Here is a 27,995-nt window from a genome sequence, read left to right on the forward strand (position 1 = left end):
TGACTTACATGAAAAACATTTTGCAATTGCCACAAAAATTTTAACACGCATTTTTTTTTTTTTTTTGGTTAAAAGGAATTTGCATTAAAGAAAACTAAGAGACCATAGTGGCCAGAGTAGCGGTAGTAAGTCTACCATAGTACATGCCATTAGCATCTGTAGTTACATAGGATTCAATTTCTACAGATGGCGGAAAATCAAAATTAACAAAATCTTCCTGGAGAGAGCACCCTCTTCTCGCTAAGGCATCCGCACATCTATTCGCTTCCCTAAATGTGTGCCTCACGCTGACTTGGTGGAAGTTGCGTAGGAGAGATCTACAGTCATTAAGCAGGGGAAGAAATGAATTATTAACAACAGAGTTAAACTGCACCAAATCAACAACTATTTTAGCATCAAGTTCAACTTCAATTTTTTGTATTCCAATCTGGGAGGCAAGGATAAGACCATCCCTTAACGCCTAGAACACAGCTGTGATACTTGTGGCAAAACCAACGGATCTTGAGAAGCCTCTTACCCAGTCACCTGAACAATTTCTAATTAGCCCCCCAGCACCTGCAGCCCCTGGGTTACCTAAAGAAGCCCCGTCCGTGTTGAGTTTCATCCAATCAATGGGGGGTTTAAGCCATTTGACTGGAATCATGATATTCTACCTCTGATTTCTAGCTTTTCCAACACAAAAAAAGAATTCCAAAGCCTGATTAATGCATGATTTATGCAGGTTCAGGTTCAGGGGAATATTTTCAAAACAAACTTTGTTACGGTGTTTCCAAATGGACCAGAGAGCAAATGGAAATAATATGCTCCACTGTATAAAGGAATGATGAATCTCTTTGCTCTGACAGTTCAGACGAAGCCAATCAACCAATTCCGCACTGAAAGAAGGCTTTACTGCATGGGGTAGCTGAATCTTACTCCAGCAAAATCTAGCGAATTCACATTCACAAAGTGAGTGTATTATGGTCTCCCCTTAACATCCACAGACCGGGCAAGCATTACTACTACTAATGCCACGGTTTGCCAAAACATCTCTAACTGGAACACTATTATGAAAGCAGAGCCACAGGAAATTAATAATTTTAGGCAACATGTCCATTTTCCAAATCCAACTCCCCCTAAAAGGAGATCCAGGAGCATCACTAGGTAGAGCAAGTTGATAAGCAGACCTTGTGGAAAAGTCTTCATCTTTGGCAGCTTTCCATATGATAGTATCTTCTCTTGTGCTGTAGATTTGGAATGGAACCGCTTTTATCTTGTCCTTAATAGATTGAGGAAGGTCAAATGAAATCAAATTCCAATTCCAAACCTGATTTTGCTTCAAATCCGAGACTGTAAGGTCAACCTCAGCACCTGTTAAAGGACCTTCAATCAACTCTCTTAGGGCCACACCTTTAATCCAACTATCTTGCCACACCCTAATCTTTTCTCCATTACCAATACTCCAGCCAATTCCTTTTGCAAATACTGGGAATCCAACCATAATGGCTTTCCAGTTGGGCGATGAAGGCAGTTTATCAGGGTCTATAGATCGTCCTCTCGAAGCAGCACAGTATTTACTCAGTATGACTTTCGCCCAAAGGGACTCTTTTTCCTAGTACATCCTCCAATTTAATTTTGCCAACATGGCAATGTTTTTTGCTTTCGACATCTGGATACAAAGACCCCCTTCTTCTTTTGATTTAATTAGTTTATTCCAGCCAACTAGATGAAGCTTCCTTTTTTCACAAGTTGATCCCCAAAGGAAATCCCGGTTCACTTTATCAAGCTTCTCACATAGATGAGATGGGAGAGTTGACCCTTGCATCACGTAGCTCGGGATGGCTGACATGACAACTTTAACTAACACAGCTCGACCAGCAAGGATAAAAACTTCGTCTTCCATCCAGCCAGTCTTTCCATTACTTTCTCTACCACAAAATTAAACTAACCTCTTCCTGCTCCCTTATTTTTAATTGGAAAACCAAGATATTTCCCGAATGCATTTGTGGATTGAAATCCCAAAATACCACATATCTCTTCCTTCCTTTCAACATCTACATTAGCTGAAAAATAGATTCTGGATTTCTCCATACTCACCTTCTAACCAGATTCAGAGCAAAAAGTCTGAAGGACATCAGAGATCGCTTCAAAGGCCTCATCATTTATTTCGATGAACAATATAAGGTCATCAGTGAAAATGAGGTGAGATATACCTACATTCCCACGAGAGGCTTTACTTGGGATCCAGCTGCCATCAATACATTTTTCCTAGATTAGGTAGCCGAGATATTCCATACATAGTATAAATAAGTACGGGGATAGGGGGTCGCCCTGCTTGATGCCATGGGATGAAGCAAAGGAATCAAGTTTACCCCCATTAACTAGAATAGAAATACTAGTAGAAGAGACACAACTCATGATGAGTTTGATGATGTTTTGAGGAAAGTGAAATATTCGTAGGATTTTATAAATAAAGCTCCACTCTAACCTGTCGTAAGCTTTTTCCAGATCAATCTTGATAGCCATACATCCAGATTTACCTTTCTTTTTATCCATTGCATAGATAAGCTCCTGAGCAATAAGAACATTGTCTAAGCCTCTTCGCACAGGGACAAAAGCTGACTGGACGGGCGAAATGATTTTATTTAGGAGAGGCCTGATACGCTCAACAAGGATTTTTGACACTACTTTATAAATCGAATTGCATAGGCTGATAGGTCTGTATTGGGAGATGGTTTTAGGATTTTTGCATTTCGGAATAAGAGTGATCAGAGTCTCATTTAGGTATCCCAGAATAATTCCCTGAGTAAATATATTCTTAACTTCAGCATAAATAGAATCCTTTACGTCATGCCAAAAATGTTGGAAAAATCCAGCGTGTAGACCATCAGCACCTAGAGCTTTAAAAGGTTTGAGGGCCCAAAGGCCTTTTCTTATCTCCTCATCAGACACATCCATCCCAATTAGTTCCTGTTCCTCATTAGAGAAATAAAAGTGGGAGTGATCCGAAGTCCAAGCATTCAGATTGGAAACTTCCATTTCCGTAGTGTAAAGTTTAATAAAACTCTGCTGGATGTGGTCCTTGACTTTATCATCCTCATATAGCCATTCTTCTTCCATGTTTCTAATGCACCTTATCTTATTCCTGTGTCTACGAACCACTGTGGAAACATGAAAATATGCAGTATTTCTATCCCCAAAAGTGGCTGCATTAAGCCTAGATTTGAACGCCCAAAACTCCTCTTCCTAAAGAAGGATCAAAGAGTATTCCTCAATTAGTTTCCTTTCTAACTAGAGTAAAGAATCATTCGGATTTTCAGCTAAGGCTTTTTGAGTCCCATTCAGCCTTGCTAGTACTCTTCTTTTCCTAGCAAAAAGATTCCCAAACACTTCAGCATTTCATTTCCTAGCTCTATTGGTGAATCCAGAAATAGCCCAATTGAGGCTTACCCCCACACTCCAGGCATCCTGGACCACTTTGTGGAAATCCAGATGGAGTAACCACAAAGTTTGGAAACGGAACGGCTTGCTCCCATGATTAGTCCTTGAATTACAAAGCTCCACTAACACTAGATGGTGATCAAAGAAAGTACGAGGTAAGTGAGTAACAGTTGCTTCTGGAAATAAGAGTCTCCACTCCGGATTTGCAAAACACCGATCAACCCTTTCAAGAATAAGATCCGAAATAGGTCTTATATTCGTCCATGTAAACTTGGGACCAACAAACCCCAGGTCTATCACGTTGCATGTATCAATGCATTCCTTAAACTCCATGGCCCTGTTTATGTTCACCTTTCTACCCCCAACTTTTCCTCCCCACACAAAACTTCATTGAAATCTCCCAAAAGAAGCCAGGGAAGCTTGTGGAGATTAGCAACTTCAGAAAGGTTTGACCATAGTATCCTTCTCTCAACTAGTCTAGGACGGGCATATATTGCAGAAATTAACCCAAGTAAGGTTAAAGGAACATACCTTAACAGTAGCATATATCTCTTGCTCCGTGGAAGCTAGCAAAGTCACCTTCGTATCCTTTTTTTTTTCCATAAAACCCACAGTCCACCAGCATACCCTATGGTATCAGTAGTTATGAACCCATCAAATGGAAGACCCTCTATGATCCTCTCCACCCTTTCACCTCCAATTCTAGTTTCAGTAATTACCATTATGGAAGGCTGATGATTAATGGCCATCTCAAAGATCCTCCTTTTAAAGTCGGGGTTTAAAGCCCCTCTGCAATTCCACATCAGAATATTCATCTTGACAAATTGTCTTAAGGGAATTTCCGACGGGTTAGGATTCATCATAGCTACATCTACCATGCTCCAACCCAGTCTCCTCAACAAGTCTTTGGACGTAGTCGACTCCGGTTTCCATATCATCATGTATCGGAGGATGCCTAGAATATCCTCTTTGCAACAAATGAGAAGGTCGCACTTCTGCACTGGTGCTAGCACCTGGATCAGCTTTAAGGACGGATGATTCCCCATGTGAGCTAAAGCCATCCCCCTGAAGTCTACAATCTTCCTCTCTTGTATTAACCATCCTGATTCGTCGAAGTGGGGCACCATTGATGGCCTTGGATACCTGCCCAATCTCTCCGCTTCCTCCCAAGACAATAGGGGAGTATCTGTGAGGAATTTCCACCACGGGTTGGGGGTGTGACCCCACGCCGGATGGTCCAATTCCAGAAGACCTATTTTGAAGCTAATCGGTGTTAAAGGAAAAATATGCTTCCAAGCATTCTTTAGATCCTCTTCGTGCCACACCACCAACATCGTTGGAGCTGCCCTTATCTGCTCTATTATCTTGTCTGGAATCCCAACTACCTTGTTCCTGTACCATATCGCCCAGTTCGAACGTTGCGCTTGGAGTACACCTCGGAAGCTTGCTTCCATTAGTTCTGAGTTTGGGACTTTCAGATGGGGAAACTGACTGGCCTTGGGTGGTTTTAGTTCCAGAGCTAGATAGCTACCTCTTCAAAGTTTTGGAGCTTTTCACACCTAATCCTTTAGTGGCCGAGGCTTGGAAGATTGACCGGCCCTTTCTTTAGTCTTTTCAAATTGTGTCTGCCTTTCCTGAACATTACTGAGTTGTTTCAGCCCCAGGGTGTCCTGGCATAGCGCCATGTCACAGTCCTCTTCAGGTTTGTCTTCCCTATGAGAACGTTGGGTTAACTCCGCACATGTCTCCCCATGCTGAGATCCATCCACGTCTATTCGCTGGGATTTGCTTTGGACGTCATCATCCACTTCATTTAAAGAATCCTGGTTTACTAAACTGCCCTTGTAATTTTCCTTGTTAGTTTCAGACTTCAATAGGGACTTGTTACGTCCATTTCGAACTGAGCCCCTTCTCTTCGTGACAAGCATCCATGACCCAAAGTTTAAATCCAACTGAGCATCTTGGCCTCCGTCCCTGTTGGGAGGGTGTTCCGCTTCTTCTGCAATTTTTGTCACTGGTTTAACTCTATAACAACAGCTTTCTTGCTTGTGTCCAATCCGCCCACAGTAAAAGTACAGAGAAGAGATGCCTTCGTACAAGACCTGTTGGTTAATTCGTCCAACCCTTACCCATTTAATGAGAGGCTTCTCCAGGTCGACCTGAATGCATAGCCTTACATAGCTGCCTCGTGCACTCGTGGCTGTGTAAGAGTCAATACGGAGCACGAGTCCAATGGCTCTCCCAAAATCCTTTAACACTTCTAAATCATAAAACTCAATGGGGAGTTCAGGGAGTCGGACCCAAACTACCACTGAAGACAGCTTCGCTTCTGAAGCCTTAAAGTAAGGCTCCCAAGGCCTGATAGCTAAAAAGTGCTCTCCCACGAACCACGGTCCACCACGCAAAACCTTATCATAATCCTCACTGCTACTAAATCTTACCAAGAAAAAGTCCTTTCCTAAATTTACACGATCCATTCTAAAAGTTGGTTTCCACAAGGCGTTGATTTTGAAAGTGAGGTAATTGAAACCCACAGTCTTACCAAACACTTTCACTATCAAAGCCTTTGTCCATGGCTTCCTGATACGAGATTTAGTCTCCTTAGACAGTTTAACTTCCACCATACCTTCGATAAGAGGTTCCAGCTCCGTATCCGATTCATCTGCGTCTTCCTCTCTGACCATATCAAGCTTAAAGGCTTGCTCATAAGTGCCAAGGATATCACCTACTAGGCTATCCTTATAACTGATGGGTACTCGGTCCTGGGAAGACTGCTTAGCTCCATTACTTTCCTTAAACTTCTTAACGCTATGACCAAGTTCATCCTCTTCTTTACCAATACTTTAATGATCCTAACAATTATTATTAATAACCAAGAATTTTCTACTTTTTTTTTTATTTAATTTGATAGTTGAAAAATAGAGATTTGAACTCTGAATGCTCCAATAAATTTAATACCAAACAATTGATTGAGATATCCAAAAAAAATGGTATCTTAATCGATATTTTATGGTGTTCTCAATAGAAATATTCAAAAATAAAACTCTACATCAATTAGATACATCATCATTGCTAAAGAAAAGTTAAAGTTAAAGGTACAGGTAGTTTTGGACTTGCCACCCAATCTTTGTTCGAAATTCTTCTAGCCACACCATTAAAGCCGGACATGATTTACGCATTTGATGTCAGCTTTTTTTTTTTTTTTTTTTTTTTTCATGTCAGCATTCGAGCAACTTGATTTGCGCATGTGATGTCAGCATTATTAATGTACACTAAACTAATTGATTTGGTAGCCTAAGATAAGGTCGATAGTCGGTTGATCCTAAAGCCACCTTTTTGGATTAGTAACTCTGATAACGATTTGACACTAAGAACAAGGGATTTATATTAGTTTATTTTCTCGTGTACCACATGCATCAAATAAGTAATTATTATCAATGTTCAATTATTTGACACTACCTTCTCAAAAAAAAAATTATTTGACACTATATGCAATTTTAAACTCTCTCATGCGATCAACTTGATTTCCTCATGTGATGCTACCATTGGAACAACTCGAATTTGTATTTTATATATACACCAGGTCGAGTTATTGATTTGGTAGGCTAAGCTCAGTATTTTATCCCAACCTTACTAGAATTTGAAAATTTTATTAGGTATTTTAAAAGTACAGTTGCATGATATTCTATTTTTTGTTTTATTCTTTCATATTTACGGTGAACTTTATTAATCATGCATTTAATTACTTCCCAGAGAGTTTCTAATAAGTACTCATAGAATTGGAAACCCAGACCCTCATAAACATTTTGGCTTGAGTGAGAAACCAGAGTCTAAAGCCGGCCCACCTCACATAGGGTGTGTCACATTTATTTCTATGGTGGGTTTCTCCTTAATCAATGGTCTTTTCTTTGAGAGGGAATTGGGGCAGAGGGAATGGGCATAATAATTATAATAATAATGGTCTTTTCCTTTTTCTTTTTCTTTTTTAAATTCAGCTGAGATTTCATTTTTGTGTTGGACCCGCCACGTGAATAATGCATTCTTCCTACCCTGCCTGCAGTATTACTATTGATGCATCCATATCATGAAGGCATCGCACTCAGCAGAATATCTGTTTGTGTAGTAACATTGTTCCAATTATATTGGTTGCCCTCACAGTGTTTATTGCACCCAATCAAATTCTCACAATATATGTTACACATAGTTAGGGCCCATTTGGTGGGATATTTCTAATAACGTTGTTGTTTTATAAAAATACATGTAGGTGAAAAAGTGCATAAAAATACGTATAATGTAGTTGAAAACTGTTGTTTAAACAACAGTACTAAACACTCTTTAATTGCACACATTCATACACAATTTAAATACTAATAAAGTAAAATCATGTTTCACACTCCGTATGCGTTGGTGTGTACTCAGCCACATTATATACGCTTGCTTTCACTCTCACATCCCATTTGTGACTTCTCTACACAAAACTAATCTAAAAGCCGGTGGTGTTTCTTTGAAAGGAAAATCCAAATATTCCATGGATTTGAATTCCTCGCTTTCTTCTAACACCATTCCTGTTGTCTCAACTTTGACTAAGCCCACTGAGGATGCCAAATCTTCTCCTACTTCTGAGGTGCACAAGCCAATTAGCTATTGGCCAGGAGTGTACCATTCACCAGTGACAGATGCATTGTGGGACGAGAGGGTGAGCATCAATGAGAGGCTATTTGACATACCAGACGATGCCCCTCCTCCTACTGAATTGCTCACAAGAACTCCCTCAGAGAGTCGCACCACCATTGTCTATGCTTTCTCCTCCGACTCCACCTTGAGAGAGCAGTATAAGGATCCGTGGAATGAGTTCAGAATTGGAAAGTTGCTCGAAGACCTTGATGCCTTGGCTGGCACCATCACTTTCAAGGTCTCTCTCTCTCTCAACATTTTACCACTTGTTTGATTACTGGAATTTAACACTTTGGGTAGTATTGCTTCAAATTTACTTCTCTCGAATGAGGTGTTTTTGGGTTCAAGTGATAATCCAGTAGTGATAAAATCTTTGTGGTGACTTAAAAAACAAAGTTGCTATATTGTGTGGCGGATCACATTCATTTGTATGTTAAAAGCTGGAAATATGTCAAGGTAAGTGATTCCCTCAATATTTTACCACATGTACTGGAATTTTACACTTCATTAGGAAATTCTTGAAATTTACTTCTCTCAAAGGGGTTAACTTGTGTCCATAGTTGATCATTTGCATGTTAAAAGCTGGAAATTTGTAATCAACTTTTAGATCCATTTAGAAATAGATCCATTTGGATCCACGTTTTCCTGCGTTTGCTGCCTCTTTTTTTTTTTTTTTTTTTTTTTTTTTTTTTTTTTTTTTTTTTTTTTTTTTTTTTTTTTTTTTTTTTTTTTTTTTTTCACGCGTTTTGAGTATTGCGGTTACTGTTCATTAAACAGTAACCGCAAAAGTGGACTTTCTGCCGTGAACAGTGCATATGTGCACTGTTTACGGACCCACAAATTTCATTTTTTATCAATTTTTTCATTAAAAATGAGTCCCACAGCACTATTCACATATTTAAAAATTATTTTGCTACAGTGTTTTCAGTTTTCAATTTCAGCAAAATAAATTTTATCCAAACACACCCTAAAACTGAAAACTTTTTTGCTAAAAATGCTGTAAAAAAAACTAAATAATATAGCGAGACATATGAACAGTATCTTAGTGACTTATTTGTTTGTTTGTTTGGTGTGGGATTAATTAGCATTGTTCGGATGATGATATCACAACAAGGCCTCTCATGCTAGTCACAGCTTCTGTGGACAGGATCGTGCTGAAGAAGCCAGTAAGTGTTGACAAAGATCTCAAAATAAGTGGTTCTGTCATATGGGTTGGCCGCTCCTCAATTGAGATTCAAATGGAAGTCATAACTCAAGGTAATGTAATATGGAAAATGAATAGAATACAGTTTGAGTCTTTGAGATCTACAGCTATAATTTTTAAATACACCTTCTTATGTTTAAATATTACTTAAATAAAATTTAGTTAATATTCTATATTAATTTTTAAAAAATTTAAAATCCATCATCATTACTTTTAAAATTACTAATTTCCTTAATGAAGATTGAGTTGCATATATATTAATCCATAATTTTCTTTAGGATAACAGTAAAACAGTTGCAAATTTTATTTTCTTTTTGTATTTGAATTATTTTTTATAATTGATGACACATTAATTTGTAAGATTTATATAATATAATTTATAATATCTCTCACATCAAAATATTTTTTGGGGTTTTCTTAAAAGTGGAGGAAAAAAATGTACAAATTACAAATTTGGGGAAAAAAAAAAAAAACACTTTCTCCCTTTTATTTATGGGTTAGTTCACAATTATCATCCTAAACTACAAAATCAAAAATTAATGTTTTGAAAATGAGTAAATACCCCTACTTTGTTATAGAATCTTTTGATTCATGGAATATTTCACAATAAAATTACTAAAGTACTTTTGAGATGGCAAATGCAAATGACCCAACGTTGAGACAAAATTAACTCAAAAAAATGTTTATTAATAGAAGAAAAAATTACTTAATTTATTAAAATAAATATTTGATTAACATATATATATATATAAGTAAAATAATAATTGAAAATAATCAATAAATAAATTATCATTAACATATGAAAATATAAGATATTCCAAAAAATCATTTGAATACTTAAAAAGTAAAATGAAAACAAAAAAAATTAACTTAGAAGTACTAGCTAATCATATTCACGAAAGTTTTAGAATGTTCTATGTAAGCCTTGATTTTATTTCAAAGATGTTATATGACATTGTTATTTTGAATTAACTAAGAAAATATTAATGTTTGTTTTTCCTATCTTAGATTTATTTCTGACTATCAAAGGATTTTTTTTTTAATTATAAATAACCTTAAAAATTCTATAACAATGTAATAAAAAATTGAAAAAAAATATATATGTAAAATTGAGCACATTAATTAGGAGATAATAGTATAATATATCATAAGATTTTTTTTCCCCCTTCTTCACTATACTAGAGAAGTCAAAATTCTATAACAATGTAATAAAAAATTGAAAAAAAATATATATGTAAAATTGAGCACATTAATTAGGAGATAATAGTATAATATATCATAAGATTTTTTTTCCCCCTTCTTCACTATACTAGAGAAGTCAAAATTTATTTTATTTTTTTAAAATTAAGCTTGAAATTGTTGAGATTTTAAATTTGAAATATTAATATAATTCAACACGTTCATTACAATTCAGTCCTTAACTATTAGGTCATTTGCACTCCCCCCCCAACTATTGTTTTATTTGCATTTCTCTCTCGAGCATATTTAGTAATTTCCCTATGAAATATTCTATGAATCAAAAAAGATTCCATTATGTGTTACTAAAGTTGGCGGTCATTTGCTCATTTTCAATAGTTAAATGGGAGCATTGCTCGATTTTAGAATTTAGGGAGAGAAATGAAGATTTTTTAGGAAAAATTTACACTTTTCACCCTAAATTATACTCAAAATAAAATTTTATAACCTAAACTAATGAAAAGCACAATCGACCCTGTAAATCAAAAAGTTTGTTATACTTAATCCTTTTCTATTCATTTTGCTATTAAATTAAAAGAAAATTATAGACAGTGAATCACATGTGACAGTTGAAGAGCTATACCCTAATACCTAAAAGTAAAAGACCAATTACCCATCCATCTCTCTCAGTCCTCCATCTATTTGTTTACCAAAAATATTGAAGAAGAGAAAGAAGATTTTTTAGAAAATCTCTAGAAAATACGAATAAACAATTTGCTTTCACTTACAATCTTTATATGTAGAGTCATACTTGAATTCAACCACAAACGCAACACGGCTACTTACACCATGAAATCATAGCAATCACACACAGAAACTTAATTACACAAGTCCATTTCATACTTTCAAAATCCTTTCAGATTTTCAAATTTTCATACATATAGAATACACGTTTCACAAAAAAAACAAAAAAAAAAAAAAAAAAAAAAAAAAAAAAAAACTCATAAATAAATTCCACTATTTACCACATACATATTGATATAATACATGTCCCAGACACTGATAGTGTAGAAGTCAGAAGAAAGCACACATGATACTCTTTTAGAAGGAACAGAAACTTAACTAATAGTTTTTGATCATGAACCACGAATCCACTAAAGGTCCCTTGCTGGCTTATGAATAAGTTATTAATAATAATCGGTATTGCCTTTAGAGGCTACAATACGTTTAAATAATAAAAATAAATAAAAAATCTATAGTAACTAAATGACTAGAAAAATCTTCAAAACCCTAATTAGACTAAACAACATTAAAAACACCTAAAAATAAGGAAATAATAACTCTAAACTTAAAATAACAAAAATTACATAAAAATACTAAAATTAATATATTATAAAAATTAAATAATAGATTCTGTTCTACATCATACAACTTGCATGAGGGACGGAACAAGAAATTTAATTTAGGGGATGCCAAGCCGCGAGACATGAACTCAAAAAAAAATTTATAATTTAATTTAAGAATGAAAAATAGATTAAAATTTGGAGTTTGAAAGCTTTGGTAAACAGAGCTGATGTTTAATTTAAGACCGAAAAGAGGGGTATTTCGATCACTTTAGGTAAGCCTAGTGGGCTCTAAGGCAGTGGGTCTCGTGTGAATATCATTTTAGGTAAGCCAGTGGGCTCTAGTGCATGGGCTCTATACGCATACTGATCATGCTAATGCTATTATATATTCAGAAGCTGTGGACCTAAATCTAAATTGCTTATCACCTCTTTTGCAATTAATTAACCAACTCCTTCCCTTTCCCTACCAAAACTGTGACTATTCTTTGAGCTCTAACCCTTCTTTCTAAAGCTCTAAACCATAAATTGTCAATTTCTCCTACCTCTAAGCCCATCACAAGCACACGTACACTGTGTCTCGATCTGTCCTACATCACTTACTCTTGAATGTTCTTCAGGAGTCAGGACCATAATTAGTCTTTAATTTGATGTCGAGATGATGATAACCTTCAGTGACACAACATCTTCACTTAGGTCTTCCCTACATATTTGTTCAGATATATATGATGAGTGCTGCTAATACTTTAGGCCAGTTTGCTTAATTCACTTACATGATTTGAATCATCAATATTGCGGGAATCACCTAAAATTTACTCCATTAAAACATAGCCAGTCATAGGATCTATCATAAGACTTAATCCATTTATCTTTAATATGTCAACAGTAAGTACACTAAAGCAGTAAAGCACATTTTTTCTAAACTGACCTATTTCGATATTACGAGGTATAACTAGGTCTTTGGTCTTGATTGTATTCATCTTTTTTAATTTTCTTTCAAATAAAATGCCCATTTTATTTAATTTGTTTTGTTCTATTAGGTTTGCTCCCTTCTTTCTATAAGCATTGACATAGTTTGGCATTCTGAGTCTAAAACTATGAAATTCATAGGTTGATTGCTTTTTTATACTTCTCCTTAGCAGCATCATGACCTATGCAAACAATATAATCCAAGAATGAAGGATGAAACTGGAGAAGTAAATAATTCCAATCTACAGAATAAGGATGGTACTCACAACTGATGTCCATTCTATTAAATTATTAATACAAAAGAGGAGTGTTCTTACCTAGGGCTTAGTGGGGGAAAAAAAAACATTAATGTAGTTGACCCCAATTATTTGGGATTAAGGCTGGCCTAAGTTGAGTAGTTAAAAAATCTTTTTACATTTCCTCAATCATTTACAAGAAATTATGCTTTCCTTGTATGTTTTAATAATCTTGGAATTCAACTCCTCCTCATATGCATACTAACTTAACTAAGAAACCATGCAAAAAGCATGAATTTTTCTTCAAACGAATGAGAACATTATTCTGCCTAGACAATTGTGGACCTATTTGCACAAAGATGACCATTATCTGATTTACTACATGTTTGTTAGGTGAGGGCCCGGATGATTCAGACTCGGTAGCTCTGACTGCCAACTTCATCTTTGTGGCCCGCGACTACAAGACTAACAAAGCAGCTCAAGTGAACCGGCTCACACCAGAAACTGAACAGGAAAAGTTCCTTTATGATGGAGCGGAAGCAAGAGATAAAGTGAGAAAAATGAAGAGGGGAGAAGATAAAAAGCAAAGTGATAAATCGGAGGTGAATAGATTAGAAGCTTTGTTGTCTGAAGGCAGGATTTTCTGTGACATGCCAGCCTTGGCCGACAGAGACAGCATTCTTCTGAGGGATACTCGGCTCGAAAATGCTTTGATATGCCATCCACAACAGAGAAACCTCCATGGACGAATCTTTGGAGGGTTTCTGATGCACAAAGCATTTGAATTGGCTTTTTCAACGGCTTATGCCTTTGCTGGAATAGTTCCTTCCTTTCTGGAAGTTGATCATGTTGATTTCTATAAACCTGTGAGTACCATCATTCTTTCTTTTGAGACAGCATTTCTTCCCCTTTCTGATTTCATTTGTGTGGTTAGTTTAGGATGCTTATCCTAATAGTCAGGACGTATACAAGAGAAGCCCCACAAAAAATTAAGATACTAACTCCTGAAATGGAGAGTGTAAAGAAAACCTATGAAAGATGGACATGTAATATATATCAAGAAGCCATTTAATTAAAAAGTGAGAATAAGAACAGAATCTTCATATGAGAGGGAGTTTTGCTTGGGTGCAACTAATGCTCTCAAATCAAACACATCATGGCACACAAGGCAGTAGCATTCCAAATACACTTCTTTCTTATCTGCGACAACACCCTTTCCAGCAAGTGTACAACTCAGCCACTGTCCTTAGAATCAACCATAATTAGATAAAGATGGAATGGTGGAAAGGAGTATATATGGCCAACCCCATTTAGATGATGAGGAGCCTTGTCCAAATTAATTAGTATTAAGGCTTGAGTTAAGTGTTTATTGTATTTGCAAATAAATGACGCCACTTTTTATTTTAAGTACCAAAATTTGGGGGATTTAGATTGTACTCAAGAGCCCTGCAAGATTGATTCTACCTTGCCCAAAATGTATTAGCACTACCATGTTTTGGCTACCATTTTGGCATTCAGCCTACATGTGACATGAATAACTTTGTACATATCTAGAGACAATTTATTATATATGTTTGTCGAACAGGTGGATGTTGGAGATTTCCTGCGTTTCAAATCATGTGTTCTTTACACAGAACTTGACAATCCTGATCAGCCTCTAATCTATGTTGAAGTTGTTGCTCACGTTACGAGGCCTGAGATGAGGTCTAGTGTGGTAAGTCCTAGCAAACTCCGCTTTCAAACAACAAAAAAGTTTATTTGTACTTCTATAGGATGATGTTATGACTCTTATATTACCTTAGAAAGAGTAATTGTAGAAGGCTTATAATATCCTTTTTTGCACTATCCACATGAATTTGAGCTTCAGTTCATAATGGCTGTTTAAAAATTTCCCTTTATTGATTGCATATCTTTTGTCTGTTCCTGTATAATCTGAAACAGGTGTCAAATACTTTCTATTTTACTTTCACTGTTCGTCCTGAGGCAAAAGCCCCAAAGAATGGATTTAGGCTCAGGAACGTTGTTCCAGCGACAGAGGAAGAAGCTCAACGTGTTCTGGAGCGCATGGATGCTGAGGCCCTGCAAAGATCACAGAGCATTTAAATGTACAGCAAACCAATCAAGGCAACTAGTAGTAACTATGCCAATTATGGTTGAAAGTTTGTAAGACTCTAATTATATTAAAGAAAGATCAGAAACAAAGGTGAGATGGAGGGCTTTTTATTGTAAACCAGTGTCAAGTACTCTGTGTAATAGGTGGAATATATCTTCCACTGCGTTTGTATGTGCTTTGAGCAAGGTCTATTGGTAAATGTTTATCTGTTTTGTATTGTTGTAATGGCAAGGTGCCCTGCAGTGTTCGGAGTTTGGGGGAGTGTACTTGTTTGCAATAGGGCAGTATGCCGTGTTTTGAAGTCTTTCTTCTAGTGTTGATGTTGTTGCAGTGTGTCCTGTTCTGTTTGAAGGTTGTTCTTCAAGTGTGTTTTTATTAATAAAATTACTTATTTATCAACCAAAAAAACTCGTAGGTATTTATATTTTTCCCCCCTTTTAATATAGCAAAATAAGAGGTATGTAAGTTTATTACTCCAATGATATTCTATGAGGTCATTACTCATTAGACCCGCCCCATTCCGCCCCATTCCAGAAGCAATGATGGCTCAAGGAATTCTTTTTAGGATAGTCATTAAGAAACTAAAATTATACAAAATCTAATAAAAAGAGAACATACATTGACAAAAAAAACACACACACACACGCAAATAAATAAAAATTTTACAATTTCCTTCTAAATTTTTTTTTTTTTTTTTTGTGGAAATTATTATATGATAGTCTCATTATCAATGTTGCAAATTACATCTCTTCAAAAGTTTAGTTAAATAAAATTTTTCTTGGACTCTTTATTTTTATTTGCAAGGACTTAATATATTGTTAAAGGGACCAAAGTTTAAGAATAAAATTTGGCTACAAACTTAGTTGTAGTCACTCTTACTAAATGAATTATTGTTTTTACATATTTTGAAATTCTAATCGATGAATTACATGTTCTCTATATTCTAAAAATATATCAAAATTCCATGCCAATCAGATGTTATTTACCATTCGATCCATAAAATTATTTTTTATGGATAATTTTAGACTGCAAAAACTTGAAATTTAAATATTTGATTGACGACATAACTATTGATCTTTTACCTTTTTGAAATTTTGCAAGTATAGAGGATTTAAGAAGAAAACGTAATTAAATGGTAGATTTGTTAAAATTCACATTCAATAAAAAATATATATTGAATAGAGTTGTAACCTTAGTCTACAACCAAGCTTGTTACCAAATTTTGTCCAAAACTTAATTATATTGGGCCTAAAAAAAATTTAGGGTGGTCACAAAGTTTTTTAATGATAAAAAATTCATAAATTTTTAAAATTTATACATAACGATTGTTTTTTTCCCAGGTCAGGGTGGTCCTGTGACCACCCTGGACTCTATGTGAAGCCTCCCTTGCATTCCAGCAGGCAAAATTCATTCTCAAAATGATAGAAAGATGCAAACTTACCTCCAAGGTGGTGGAAAAGGAAACAGGAAGAATAAGAAGAAAGGGATTAGATCAGGAGAGGCTATATCAGGAGACACTACCTTCATTTGTGCTTGAGTATTTCCATAATTTCTAGGGGTTACAGGAACATTCAGTTGAATTACCTTCCCCATATATCCTAAGGAACTACTATATCAACAATGTCACAATTAAAATTGCACTATTTCCTCCACTATGCTATCTTAGAATGCAACATGACATCATTTGCATCTGCCTTGGTTGAGTTACCACTGTTCTCAACCAGACCTAAAGCTGCTACGTCAATCAATCTTTCGTGTTTTATCAACAAGCTACCATTGCTCATCTTCTTCAGGCTTCATTGCACCTTCCTGAATTTTGCCAAAACTGCTACTACTGTCTCTCCCTTATTGCCTTTAGAAGTAGCATGCCCCAAAACTATGTATTTTGTGCACAAATATGATTTTGATTCATAGTTCACCCTAAGAGTGACCCACTCATCATTCTCACACTTTAAGTCAAAGGAATGATTTATTTCCCTCTGATCTTAAAACACCTTCCTTGAGAAGTTGTTGAGGATTATTTCCCTTGCCCTCCCCAAATTACAAGAATACAACACTAGGAATATATTCCTGCTTCCAGCCCCCAGGTCGCAATTATCAGTCTTCTCTTTGTTGCACTTGATTCTTACTTGATTAGTATCTAAGACAATATGCTTTTCTTTCTTACTAAGCACCATGTTCCATTCATGGTCACCATTTTATGCTTGCTCATATTCCTTTTTCCAAAGAGGTTACCATTTATAGCCATTGAACACTTGGACAATAGTGTATCCAAAATTTTACACCGCACAGAACCAAGCAAATTTGACTCTTTGTTTCAGTTAAATGACCAGCATAGAGGGACAATTTTCTTATTGAGCCACCGGCTCCCTCACAGTATGCAGGCCCCACATGCTATGAGAGATCCATTGCATACAGGCTCCATGAGATGCTACCTCCAGCATGGAGTGACTTCTCAACTGCACTGCCCACTTAACTATACCTGCCAGGCTGCCACTGGTCCAATGCTCACCTTTTCTTTTCTTTTATTTGTTTGGTGAGAAACCACCCATCACTATAACAATATTCAAGCAATAATTATCTTATACATCTAGTATATGCAACATATCTCTCACAGTGAGTCCCACACTAATATGAGACTCACATATTATGAGAGGGATGATCCATGAGATGCAATGCTGGATGCATGAGATGCATTGCCATTCTCAAGGGGGGACATTAAAAAATTTAATCCACAACAGGATTTTGCTCAACCATCTTTGGTCAAGAACATGCCAGCTTGCCAGGGGCTGATAATCACATGTCAGCCAGGATGTTCTTAAGGGATGATAGATATTTGTATCAGCAGTACTATGTTGTACTTCTAGAGCAGCCGTTTTTTAGGTACACAAGCAAAAGCAGCACTTTATTTATTTTATCCAGCATTAATAGCTATGAAAAACTCACCTTTCCTGTGGACTAAATTTACTAGAATTTTTTATCCAAAAAGTAAAATGAACAGAATTAGAATTACTCTGAAAGATACCTCAGACTAAAGTCTGAAAGAAACCAGTTACTCTTAAGGGCAACGAATATCATTAGTTGACCTCATAAACTACCTTAAAGGGACTTCGACTGGGAATGCAAGTCGGCTCAGACTCAGATTTTGATAAATGAAAACACTAGTCAGAAATGGAAATCAAGCGGTACCCAGTATAGGCTTGTAAGGTTATTATAATACTTGTCAATTTAGATGTATCTTCAGTGTAATCAAACGTTATCACTTTCCAATGATTCTATAGAACCAAACCTACTTTGAAGTAAAAAAGGTTGGAGAATCGGAATTTTTTTTCCCTTTTTTTTTTTTAAACTAGAAATCCTTTGTCCTACAAATCACATCCACTTTTATACAATGCTGAAATTCAGTTGGAACATAGTTTATTGCTATAAGAGGAAAAATCTTACAACCAAGGAGTCTTTTAACTGAATATTGCAAAAAATTGAGTTTATTTGTGATATGGTACTATTGAAAGTTATTTGGGGAAATAAGGAAAGAGAGTAAACTTCGCCAACACCGTTGTTGAAATTCTAACAAAAGGTATGAGAGAGGAAAGATAAATGATGTGATGGGAGGAATGAGAAAAAATTTGAATTTCAATAATGAGGTTACCAAAATTCTTGCTGCCTAAAATTCCTGCCCAGGTGAAGTACTCGAAGGAGGAGTGGTTGACAGGGAAAAAACCAATTGTGGCAACCAAGTTGCCGAAATTGTAGGAGAGTGAGGAGAGGGAAAATAAGAATTGTGGCAACCAAGTTGCTGAAAATGAGAAGGGGGGAAAAATTGTGGCAACCAAGTTGCTGAAATCTTGGGTAAATTTCATATATGGTGACAATTTATTATGGTAAATTTCAAATATAACTAAAAATGCTTGTAGTCCTAAACATAAAAAATTCATTAATCTAAAATTTGAATAATAACAACAACAACAACAATAATCATAATCATAGTCATACAAACAATATTAACTACAACAATACATAATATTTTACAATATATTAGCTTCTAATATTTACAAAGCATATATTTATACAATAATAATAAATCTGTTAATTTCTAGAGCTGTAAGTTAATAAGTAAAGCAAAAAAACTTACATTAACCCAAAACTTACAATCCTTAGCTGTGCACATTGAAGCAAAGCAAAAGAGTAATATAGCAATGAACAATTGAAGGTAAGTGAAACAATATGAAAAATGTAACTTTCTATAAGGAGATACAATGCAAGAAGTGATGATGCATGCTGCCTTTTATAACGAGGAGGAGAAATGAAAAGACAAAAAAGAATTCATGACAGAGATTCTATGTGTGATAAAGAATATATTCCAAGTACTTTGGAGAATAAGAATCAGGAAGAAGAGGTGAGGTGATTGACGACTCCAATTTTCAGTGCCACAATTTTTTTTTTTTTTGGGCATGCCAAAATTCCTATTAAATATTTCTCTCTCCTCCCTTACAATTTCGACAACTTGGTTGTCATAATTCTTTTTTTCCCATTTTCGACAACTTGGTTGCCGCAATTCCTATTTTCTCTCTCCTCACTCCTTTACCATTTTGGCAACTTGGTTGCCACAATTCCTATTTTCTCTCTCCTCACTCCCTTACAATTTCGCCAACTTGGAACAGTAAGAATTTAAGTAATCTCATTACCAAACCCATATCACAAATAAATTCAATTTTTTGCAATATTTAGTCAAAAGATTATGCAACCAAGGGCGCTATATTTCCATATCAAAAAAAGAAAAAAAAAGGCGCTATATTTCTCAATGAGCAGAATTTTTTATTAAGTAATTGAACAGCATTTGTACCACCTTCAATCAACTTATGTTCATAGGCTTACAATACATATCCAAAAAAATTCAGCGTACTAGCTTATTCTTCTTTTTGAACAAAAATTCTTCTGTATATTATCTATAGGATGAACTCAAAATCTTTTACATGGATTTATACAGATCAAAAGGAAAAAAATAAAATAAAATTACAACAGGGCCAGACCATACAAGCTCCAACCTTTCCTAACCACCACCAGTTCCAGGCAGTTTTTGGCTACATGCAGCTAAAAGGTCATCCTGATTCAGACCATAAAACTAAGGGGATGCAGTCTCATCATCAGAGGAACTGTATGGCCGCCTAATAGGGAATCCAGGAAGACCTTGTGGCATCATCGGATTCACTGGAACAGGAAGAACTTGTGGCATCATCGGATTCACTGGAACTGGAAATTTATGGGCAGAACTAACTATTGTTCGCTCATTTATCAAACTAACTTCCTTGCAGACCCGATCAAGTACCGTAAGAAAGTCCCTCACCACCATGAAGATTCTGAACGGGTGAGCTTCTTCCTTGGCTGAGTTGCCGTGGAAGTACTCTGTAATCTCCTTCACTAGAGACAAAGCAACACTTTCTTGAGCTCGAATTCTTATGATCTCCTCCTCAGCCATTTTCATGAACCTGTTCATTGACTCTGAAAATTTCAGGGTGCTTTCATCCAATCCTACTGTCTCATTTAATGTCACCACCTCCCTAATGTTCCCAAGCTCACTTGAAAGCTTGGCAACTTCACTGCAAAGCACATCGGAGTCCATTGCAGCAGATTTCTTCACATTGGTGAGCTCTGAACTAAGACTTGAAACAACTTGCAGGCCAAGCTTCCTATACTTTGCATCTTCATTCAAAGTGGAGTTTGGAGTTTGGTTGGTTCCTGAAAGTCTAGCACCTTCAGTTCTTATAATTTCTTGTACAACAAAATGCAACAGTGTGGTTTTTCCATCAGCAGCCTTGACATCAGCAAGCTTGAGAAGCGTGTCAAGCTTGAAGGCATGGGCATCACCTCGGTTTGTCCCAACATTCATGCGATTCCCAGTCTTCAACACAGCTTCTAGAAGCTTCAAAAACATTCTACTGTTTCTCAGTTCTTCACAAGCAACCTGTAGAAGGAAAACCAATTAGATTCAATAAAACCCACAAAACTATAATCTTTACCCAACAATGAACAATGGACTATTGCAGGAATCTATTATGTGGAGTACGATATTTTTACAGGGAGAATGCAAAATATTCATACAGCACAACGTAAGTTGCGTTGGCATAGATGAACATTGGATAACAAGTCTTCACTAGAGTTCAGCTTTGACTTTCTTTCTTTTTTCTTGACTCAAAGGTGAGTGTGTCCACACAAACACACACACACTGAAACTAGTAGGCAAGCCTAGTTATGCTCATGGAAGCTGGCCTAAAAACCTGGGCCATTCAACACATGATCCATGTTCAGAAAGAACTGTAACAAAGGATTTGAATAGTCAACATATTGTGGTATTGGGCGTCCGGAAAATTCCAAGTTCTAAGGAAGATGTATCGCAGAACATTACCATTTGGTAATATTCAAAAAAAAGCAACCAACAGGGGAAAGCAGGGAGAGGGAGAAGTTAGATAACTTGAATTACCTCTAGAGTTTCAAAAGATTTTTTCAGGTACTCAACCTCGGAGTCAAAATTAGATATGTAAAGCATCGCATCCACCCTTTTAAATGCGAAAGGCACATCAAGCACTGCCTTCAGAAATTTCTCAGCTGGACCAAGCTTGATTGGTGAATCATCTTTGTACTCCTTCAGTTTACGTTCTTCTTCTTTCGTTGGAGCCATCTTCAATAAACTTTCAAGCAGTTCAGTGCCAAGTGTATCCGCATTACCTGCATTTTTTTTTTTAGTTTAGAAAAGAAAAGAAATTCACTTTAATTACAAGTTCAGTATCTCAATAATAGGGGGAAAAGCCCATCAGTTATGGATATCTACAAAAGGACCTCTGGGGCTCCATTTACTTTACTGTAATCTGAATAGATATAGGAAGATGTACGGATTTTTCATGCAGCACCCTACCAACTATTTAATCTTCTCATGGAACAAAAAAATTTGTCTTCGTTTTGAAGATAAATTTCTGGTGTTTGCTTTTGCTATATATTAAGCATCATCTGTTGTTAGCATTCCATTAATGCGTTGTGTTAAAGAGGATTACAGAAAATTAGCTTTTCACAAAACAGTAGATGATGAAAGTGTACATAACAAGATGAAAATGCAAAGGAAAAAGACAGACAATAAGTTCTAGGCACTCCTGATCCTGAAGTGCTAGTTTATTTAACTGCCACTTCAACATCAGCTCCTGCACCTACGAGTATCAAGTCCCACCACTCATAATCACACTGAAAGACGTTACAACAATGCAATCCTAACCATAATTGTAACTTTCCACAAATTGTTGTCTGCAAGCTAAAATGTCTGCACATGGGCATGCACTACAGAAGGAGAGAGAGAGATAGAAGAGAGGACAGAAGCCAAGTGCTTGTTGATTAACTCTAACGAGGCCTGCCTAAGGAACTTCTGCTTCATTTACAGACTTCAACTGTGCTATACCCTGGAGAAGGCCATTCTCATACAAATACAAGTAAACACAAAAATAGCAATAAAATGTAGGAATTTATATTCAGGAAAAAAAAAAAAAACTGTTAGACATCAAAAGCAACCTGATTTTTCATTATTAAAGCATGTGACAGTTAATATGTTCTAATCATAACATTTGCATAAGAGAAACAACAATTTTCCCAGAAACAAGAAGTCAACATGAAAATTAAATGAGAAGACAAGATAGACTATAGATACCTTCTAAAAGGGCATCACAGACTTCCTCCATGGTCACATTAAGCGCCCTTAATGAAATTGCGATATTCTGTGACTTTTTCGGATCAAGGACTCTGTCCTCTTGATTTGGTGAGGGAGCCGCCCATCGTGGAGTTGTTTCTTTAGGTTTCTGGTTCGGGGCATTCACCACAAACAATGTCTCAATCATTTCCTCATTTAATCTGCAGCACCCCAATTCAATACGCAATTAGTCAACAAATATGATACAAACAAGTATAGAACTGAACAGTTTTAGGCCAAGAAAAACAAGTAAACCGAAAGTAGATTAAAACCCAAAATAATAATGAAAAGACAAAAAGAGAAGGAGCGAGAAAAAGAAAAGAAGAGTGTTTGAGAAGTGAGTAGCATACTTAAAAGAGCTAGATCTGAGTTGATCCCAAACCGTTTCACGATCAGAACTGGCTCTGACTTTATCCCAATGTAAAGGTTTTAACTTTGGCTTTGGGGTTTCCTCATTGTTTTCTATGGTTGAAGAGGCCGGTGGCAACTCAATTGGAGAAACCTCTGTTATTGTTTTTGTTCTTGGTGGGGTTTGCAATACAAAAGGCCTTGAAGGCGGTATCAATAGCGTCGGTGGCGGCTTAGAGATTGGTGTCAAAGGTTTCGGAGCTTCCCAATGTCTGTACTGAGGCTGCAGTGGCGGAGGAGGAGGCGGCGGCGGTGGTGGTGGTGGTGGCGGAGCGTGAACCTTAACAGACTGCGCATTTGAGTCCCAAACATTGGATAAGCCAACTGTATTTTGCTCCAAATGACGCGCTGGCGAAGAAGAACAAGAAGAAGCACTGGATATTGTCGCTGATTCAACAACTGGGTCTGCGTCTCTCTGTGACAAAGACTGCCTTTTTGGCTGGGAACCGTTGGATAATCGTGGCGATGAAGAATACGAAGAAGAAGCATTGGACATTGTTGGTGATCCAGCAACTAAGCCTGCCTCTTTCTGCGAATATCTTCCAACTGAACCTTTCTCAGATTGTTGTTGTGGATAAAGAGACTGCAATTTCAACACTGATAATCGGGGCGATGAAGAAGAAGAAGAAGCATTGGATATTGTTGGAGATTCAGCAACTGGTTCTGGCTCTCTCTGTGAAAAAGACTGCCTTTTTGGATTGGAAGCATTGGATAATGGCGATGAAGAACAAGAAGAAGCCATGGATATTATTGGAGATTCAGCAACTGGGTCTGCGTCTCTCGGTGAAAAAGACTGTCTTTTTGGCTCAGAAGCATTGGATAATGTTGGTGATGATGAATAAGAAGAAGCTGCCTCTGGGTTTTGCTCCTTCAAACCCAAACCCACCTGTAATGACAAAGCAGGCAGTGTCGGTGAGTACCTACCTCGATCTGAGGCATTCGATATTCTTGTAGGAGATGAACCCAGAGCTCTCTCTGCATTCAATGCTGGTTCATTCAAGGCTGAAGCCGAAGCTTGGTTATGGCTTTGGCTTTGGCTTTGGTTTTCTTCTCTGGACTTGGGTTTGGGGCTCCAACTGACAGGCGGAGAGAGACTGATAGAGTGAGAACGAGCAGGAGATCCCGATTCCGATGACGAAGACGAATACGAATTCGAACTCGAATCACTGATTTTCCCCACTGCCGCAAAAGTTCTTCGAGACCCAGATCCAGTTCCACTCCCACTCCCACCCAATGACCCTCTCGGCGAGTAAAACTCTTCGTCTTCGTCCTCTTCCTCGGCTCGTCTAGCACTAGCAGTAAGTGGCGGAAGTGGGTGTAGCTCCGGCGAGTCCATTTTCCGAGTGTCCAAACCGCCATGATCATCAATCCTAGCTCCTCCACTAGGGTTCACCAAAGTACCCAGATACAGAAACTCAGAACTTGCTGAAGTGGAGGCTCCTCTCACTCTCTTGCTGGCAGTCGCAGTCGCAGTGGTGGGCCTTGTTTCCTCTGCATTTGTTTGGACCTCCGACGACAGGTAAGTCTTGTCGTCCTCGTCGTCGAGACCGCGGATCCTCCTGCGTCTCCAGTGGAAGAATAAGAAGAAAACGGCAATGGCGAGGAGGATTACCACGACGGAGACGGCGGCGGCGACGGCTTTGGGAGATTTGTGTTTGGGAGAAGAGGTGCGGGGGAGGATGAGGGAGGAGATGTTGGCTGGGAAGGAAGCGAAGGTGGAGGTAGAAGGTGGCGGAGGAGTTGACGGTGGAGAAGGGTAGGATGGGAAAAATGGAGATGATTTAGGGGTAGAACTGGAAAATGGATATTTTGGGGTGGTGGTAGTGGGCCGAGAAGGAGGATGAGTGGCGGTGGGGGGTTGTGAAGGAGGGAGAGAGTCTTGTGGGAAGAAGGGTTCATGGAGGATTCTGCGGTGGTGAGTGTGAATGTGGGTGCAGGATATGGGGTTGGGTGTGAAAGATAAGAGTAGTAAGAGGATGAAGATGGTGATGGAAATGGTGGGCATTGTGCTGTACTTGTAGTATTTCCACATTAACGCTACCGGCTCAGATGAAGAAGACAGAGACAGAGAGGCTATGGTTGAATTGTGGGAGTGTGGACTAAATTTTCAGAGACTGAAGAGTGAGAGTGTGAGTGTGAATGTGAATGTGTTTCATTTGCTGTTTGCAGATGAGAAAGAGAGAGAGAGAGAGGTGGTGGTGAAGGTGGATGAAGATGGAGATGGTGGTGAAGGTGGATGAAGAGAGTGTGAAAAGGTAAGAATCAGAGTGGAAAAAGGTAAGGAGGAAATTAGGTGCGAGCTGCTATGCATCCAGCTAAGATTCTGCTGGTACTTTTCCCTTCAACCGTGCTCATCTTTTTTTTTTTTTTTTTTCTTTTCTTTGCTCTTCTTTTTCCTTTCAGAAAGAAGTAAATATTTACTCCTGCTACAGTACCATCTAAGGGTAGATATTAACCGAACCCTTTTATAAAAACTAGATAAGCACACTGTTTTTTCAAAAAAGAAAGAAAAAAGATAAGCACACTATTAATAAATTGCTTCATTTATCTTTTGTGGAAAATAAAATGCAAAATGGTGAAATCAAAATCACTTGTGAGTTTCCAAATGGATATAAGGGTTTTGAGTTATGAGTATAGAACGAGTGAATGATAGATGTTCATTGGGAGTAGACCTGTTTCAAGAAACTTTTTTTTTTTTTAATGAAAAAAATGTGGGTGCCAACTCATTGACCACATATCACATAATGACAATATGTAATATCACATGTACCATCGGGGTCTTGATAAGCCTATCATCATAGGCACAACACATTCGCTAAAGTGAAGGTGTGAAACTACTTGAACCATTTAACTTCTGTCAAACACCGTATAAAACAATATAAAGACTACAACCACCAAGCTATACCCCACAATAATGTTTCAATAAACCTACTTATTACATCTAAGCGATTGGTAAGAGGTCCTCCAAAGATTAAGTCAAACAATTGTGATGATAGAAAATTTTTAAAGAGTGCGAGCTTCTAATTTTTCATAATTTTGCCTAGAAATAAGTCTATATATTTGTAAGACCTTCCTTGTAGATATAATTAGAATTCTAGTTCTACTTGAATTTGGGGGTTAAGTCACTTGCCCCATAGCAAGATCAAGTATTAGTGAATCGAGGACAACACCCTCTTCCATCCTTTTTAGATTACTAAATAAATTACCTATCAAATGACATTAAATATGATTTAGAGTTTTAACTCCTTTCAATGACATGAAATATATATATATATATATATATATATATAATAGCCTAAAATATGTGTTACATAGATTCTATAAAAAAAATTGTGATGGGTAATTAAAAAAAATATTAATAGTTATAAATTCTAATAACATGTAATATAATTGAATTTGATTGGCTAATTATTATAACATGTAATAAATGTGGGAAGATGATCCCCTCCATCAAAGAGCTAAGCCAGAGATGTTGAGCATGTAAAGCCCGGGGTAGGCATGAGATGTTGGACCCATATAACAACCCAAGTAATGATTGAGATGTCGAGCTCGGGTCACGCCCTGAGGTATTGGGCCCACATAAGGTTTTTGTGACGAGGATAAAGGAAAAAACTCGATTAGTTTGGCTCCATTACACTTGAGCAAAGAAGGCAAAAACCTGCTAAACCAAGGTAAAGTCCTATCAGATGATTCTTGATCCGGAAATCCGCCGAGGGAGGAATTACCCAAAAAGCCGCCAAGGAACCAGGAAAGGTGGCACTCAATCCAAGTAATAATCATATCCGCATTAATAAGATGTTCCTACCTAATGCATGCTACATTTAATAATGAATGACCCGCCTAAATTGGACACCCCAAAAGTTCATTTTCATCATGAAATTAAGGGAAGAGACACCTATTAGGACAAGAATTTGCTGCCGTTTAGCCTGGTAATTAGCTGATGGAAGGATGATCTGAAGGAGGGTATAAATAAGCCTTTTCTCACTTACTTACTAAAGGTGGAACAAAAATAGAGAGAGAGTGTGTGTTCTTACTTTGGTTAATCTTGCTTGTAATCTCGACAAAAGTTCAGTTACGTTATATTAATATACAAGAGTTTCGTTTCAATCCTTGATCTTACTTGTTTAGTCTTTTCATTATGGATTACCCCCTTATTAACAAATTAATTGTGATAACTAGATCCACGAAAACCTCCTTTAACAAAAAATATTATGCTAGGTAATTAAAAATAATATTAATAGTTATATATGACTTTACTTTTAATCATTTTTATTTTCTCTTTTTCTAATAACATGAAATATAATTGAATTTGATTTGTTAATTATTATAACATGTAATAAATGTGGGAGGATGATCCCCTCCACAAAGGAGTCAAGCCAAAGATGTTGAGCTTGTAAAGCTCGAGGTAGGCATGAGATTTTGGGCCCATGTAACAACCCAAGTAATGCTTAAGATGTTGGGCTTGGGTCACAACCCGAAGTATTAGGCCCATGGAAGGTTCTTGTGACGAGGATAAAGGGAAAGACCCGGTTAGTCTGGATCCACTGCACCTAAGCAAAAACGACAAAAACCTACTAAACCAAAGTAAGGTCCTATATGATGATTCTTGATCCAGAAATCCACCAAGGAAGGAATTACCTAGAGAGCCGCCGATGGAGGAATTACCTAAAAAGCCACCAAGGAACCAGACAAATTGGCACGCAAGCAATGTCACCTCCACATTAAT

General features: G+C 37.0%; 2 protein-coding genes across 5 annotated transcripts in view; one reads left to right on the forward strand and one right to left on the reverse strand.

Annotated features, from left to right (window-relative positions):
* Positions 1 to 15,455, forward strand: part of LOC126698789 (acyl-coenzyme A thioesterase 2, chloroplastic) — a 52,552-nt gene extending 37,097 nt beyond the window's left edge. The window contains exons 2-6 of one of the 4 annotated variants that reach the window (XM_050396238.1): positions 8,045 to 8,332; positions 9,180 to 9,351; positions 13,416 to 13,888; positions 14,608 to 14,736; positions 14,964 to 15,455. In XM_050396238.1, coding sequence (XP_050252195.1) covers positions 8,045 to 8,332; positions 9,180 to 9,351; positions 13,416 to 13,888; positions 14,608 to 14,736; positions 14,964 to 15,125 — 1,224 coding nt within the window. In that variant the 3' untranslated portion in view covers positions 15,126 to 15,455. Of the gene's footprint in view, positions 1 to 7,857; positions 8,333 to 9,179; positions 9,352 to 13,415; positions 13,889 to 14,607; positions 14,737 to 14,963 lie in introns of those variants that run through there. The other 3 variants (XM_050396239.1, XM_050396240.1, XR_007646588.1) reach the window with 3 other exon arrangements.
* A 4,474-nt stretch (positions 15,456 to 19,929) lies between these two features.
* LOC126698790 (formin-like protein 1) lies at positions 19,930 to 25,627 on the reverse strand. Its single transcript, XM_050396241.1, has 4 exons — positions 23,212 to 25,627; positions 22,823 to 23,022; positions 21,614 to 21,858; positions 19,930 to 21,097 (listed from the first exon to the last, which is right to left on the reverse strand). The coding sequence occupies exons 1-4, from the start codon at positions 25,299 to 25,301 to the stop codon at positions 20,258 to 20,260; spliced, it is 3,375 nt and encodes a 1,124-aa protein (XP_050252198.1). The 5' UTR covers positions 25,302 to 25,627; the 3' UTR covers positions 19,930 to 20,257.
* Between the last annotated feature and the right edge of the window lie 2,368 nt (positions 25,628 to 27,995).

This window comes from Quercus robur, chromosome 9, assembly GCF_932294415.1.
Source record: "Quercus robur chromosome 9, dhQueRobu3.1, whole genome shotgun sequence".
Classification (NCBI taxonomy): Eukaryota; Viridiplantae; Streptophyta; class Magnoliopsida; order Fagales; family Fagaceae; genus Quercus; species Quercus robur.

Excerpts from the sequence above, each read along its gene's own strand:
- LOC126698790 (XM_050396241.1), bottom strand. The coding sequence starts at position 25,301 with ATGTGGAAATACTACAAGTACAGCACAATGCCCACCATTTCCATCACC. Across the intron at positions 21,859-22,822 it reads CTGTGATGCCCTTTTAGAAG|GTAATGCGGATACACTTGGC; the intron begins GTATCTATAGTC and ends AAAAAAATGCAG. Across the intron at positions 21,098-21,613 it reads AATCTTTTGAAACTCTAGAG|GTTGCTTGTGAAGAACTGAG; the intron begins GTAATTCAAGTT and ends TTCCTTCTACAG.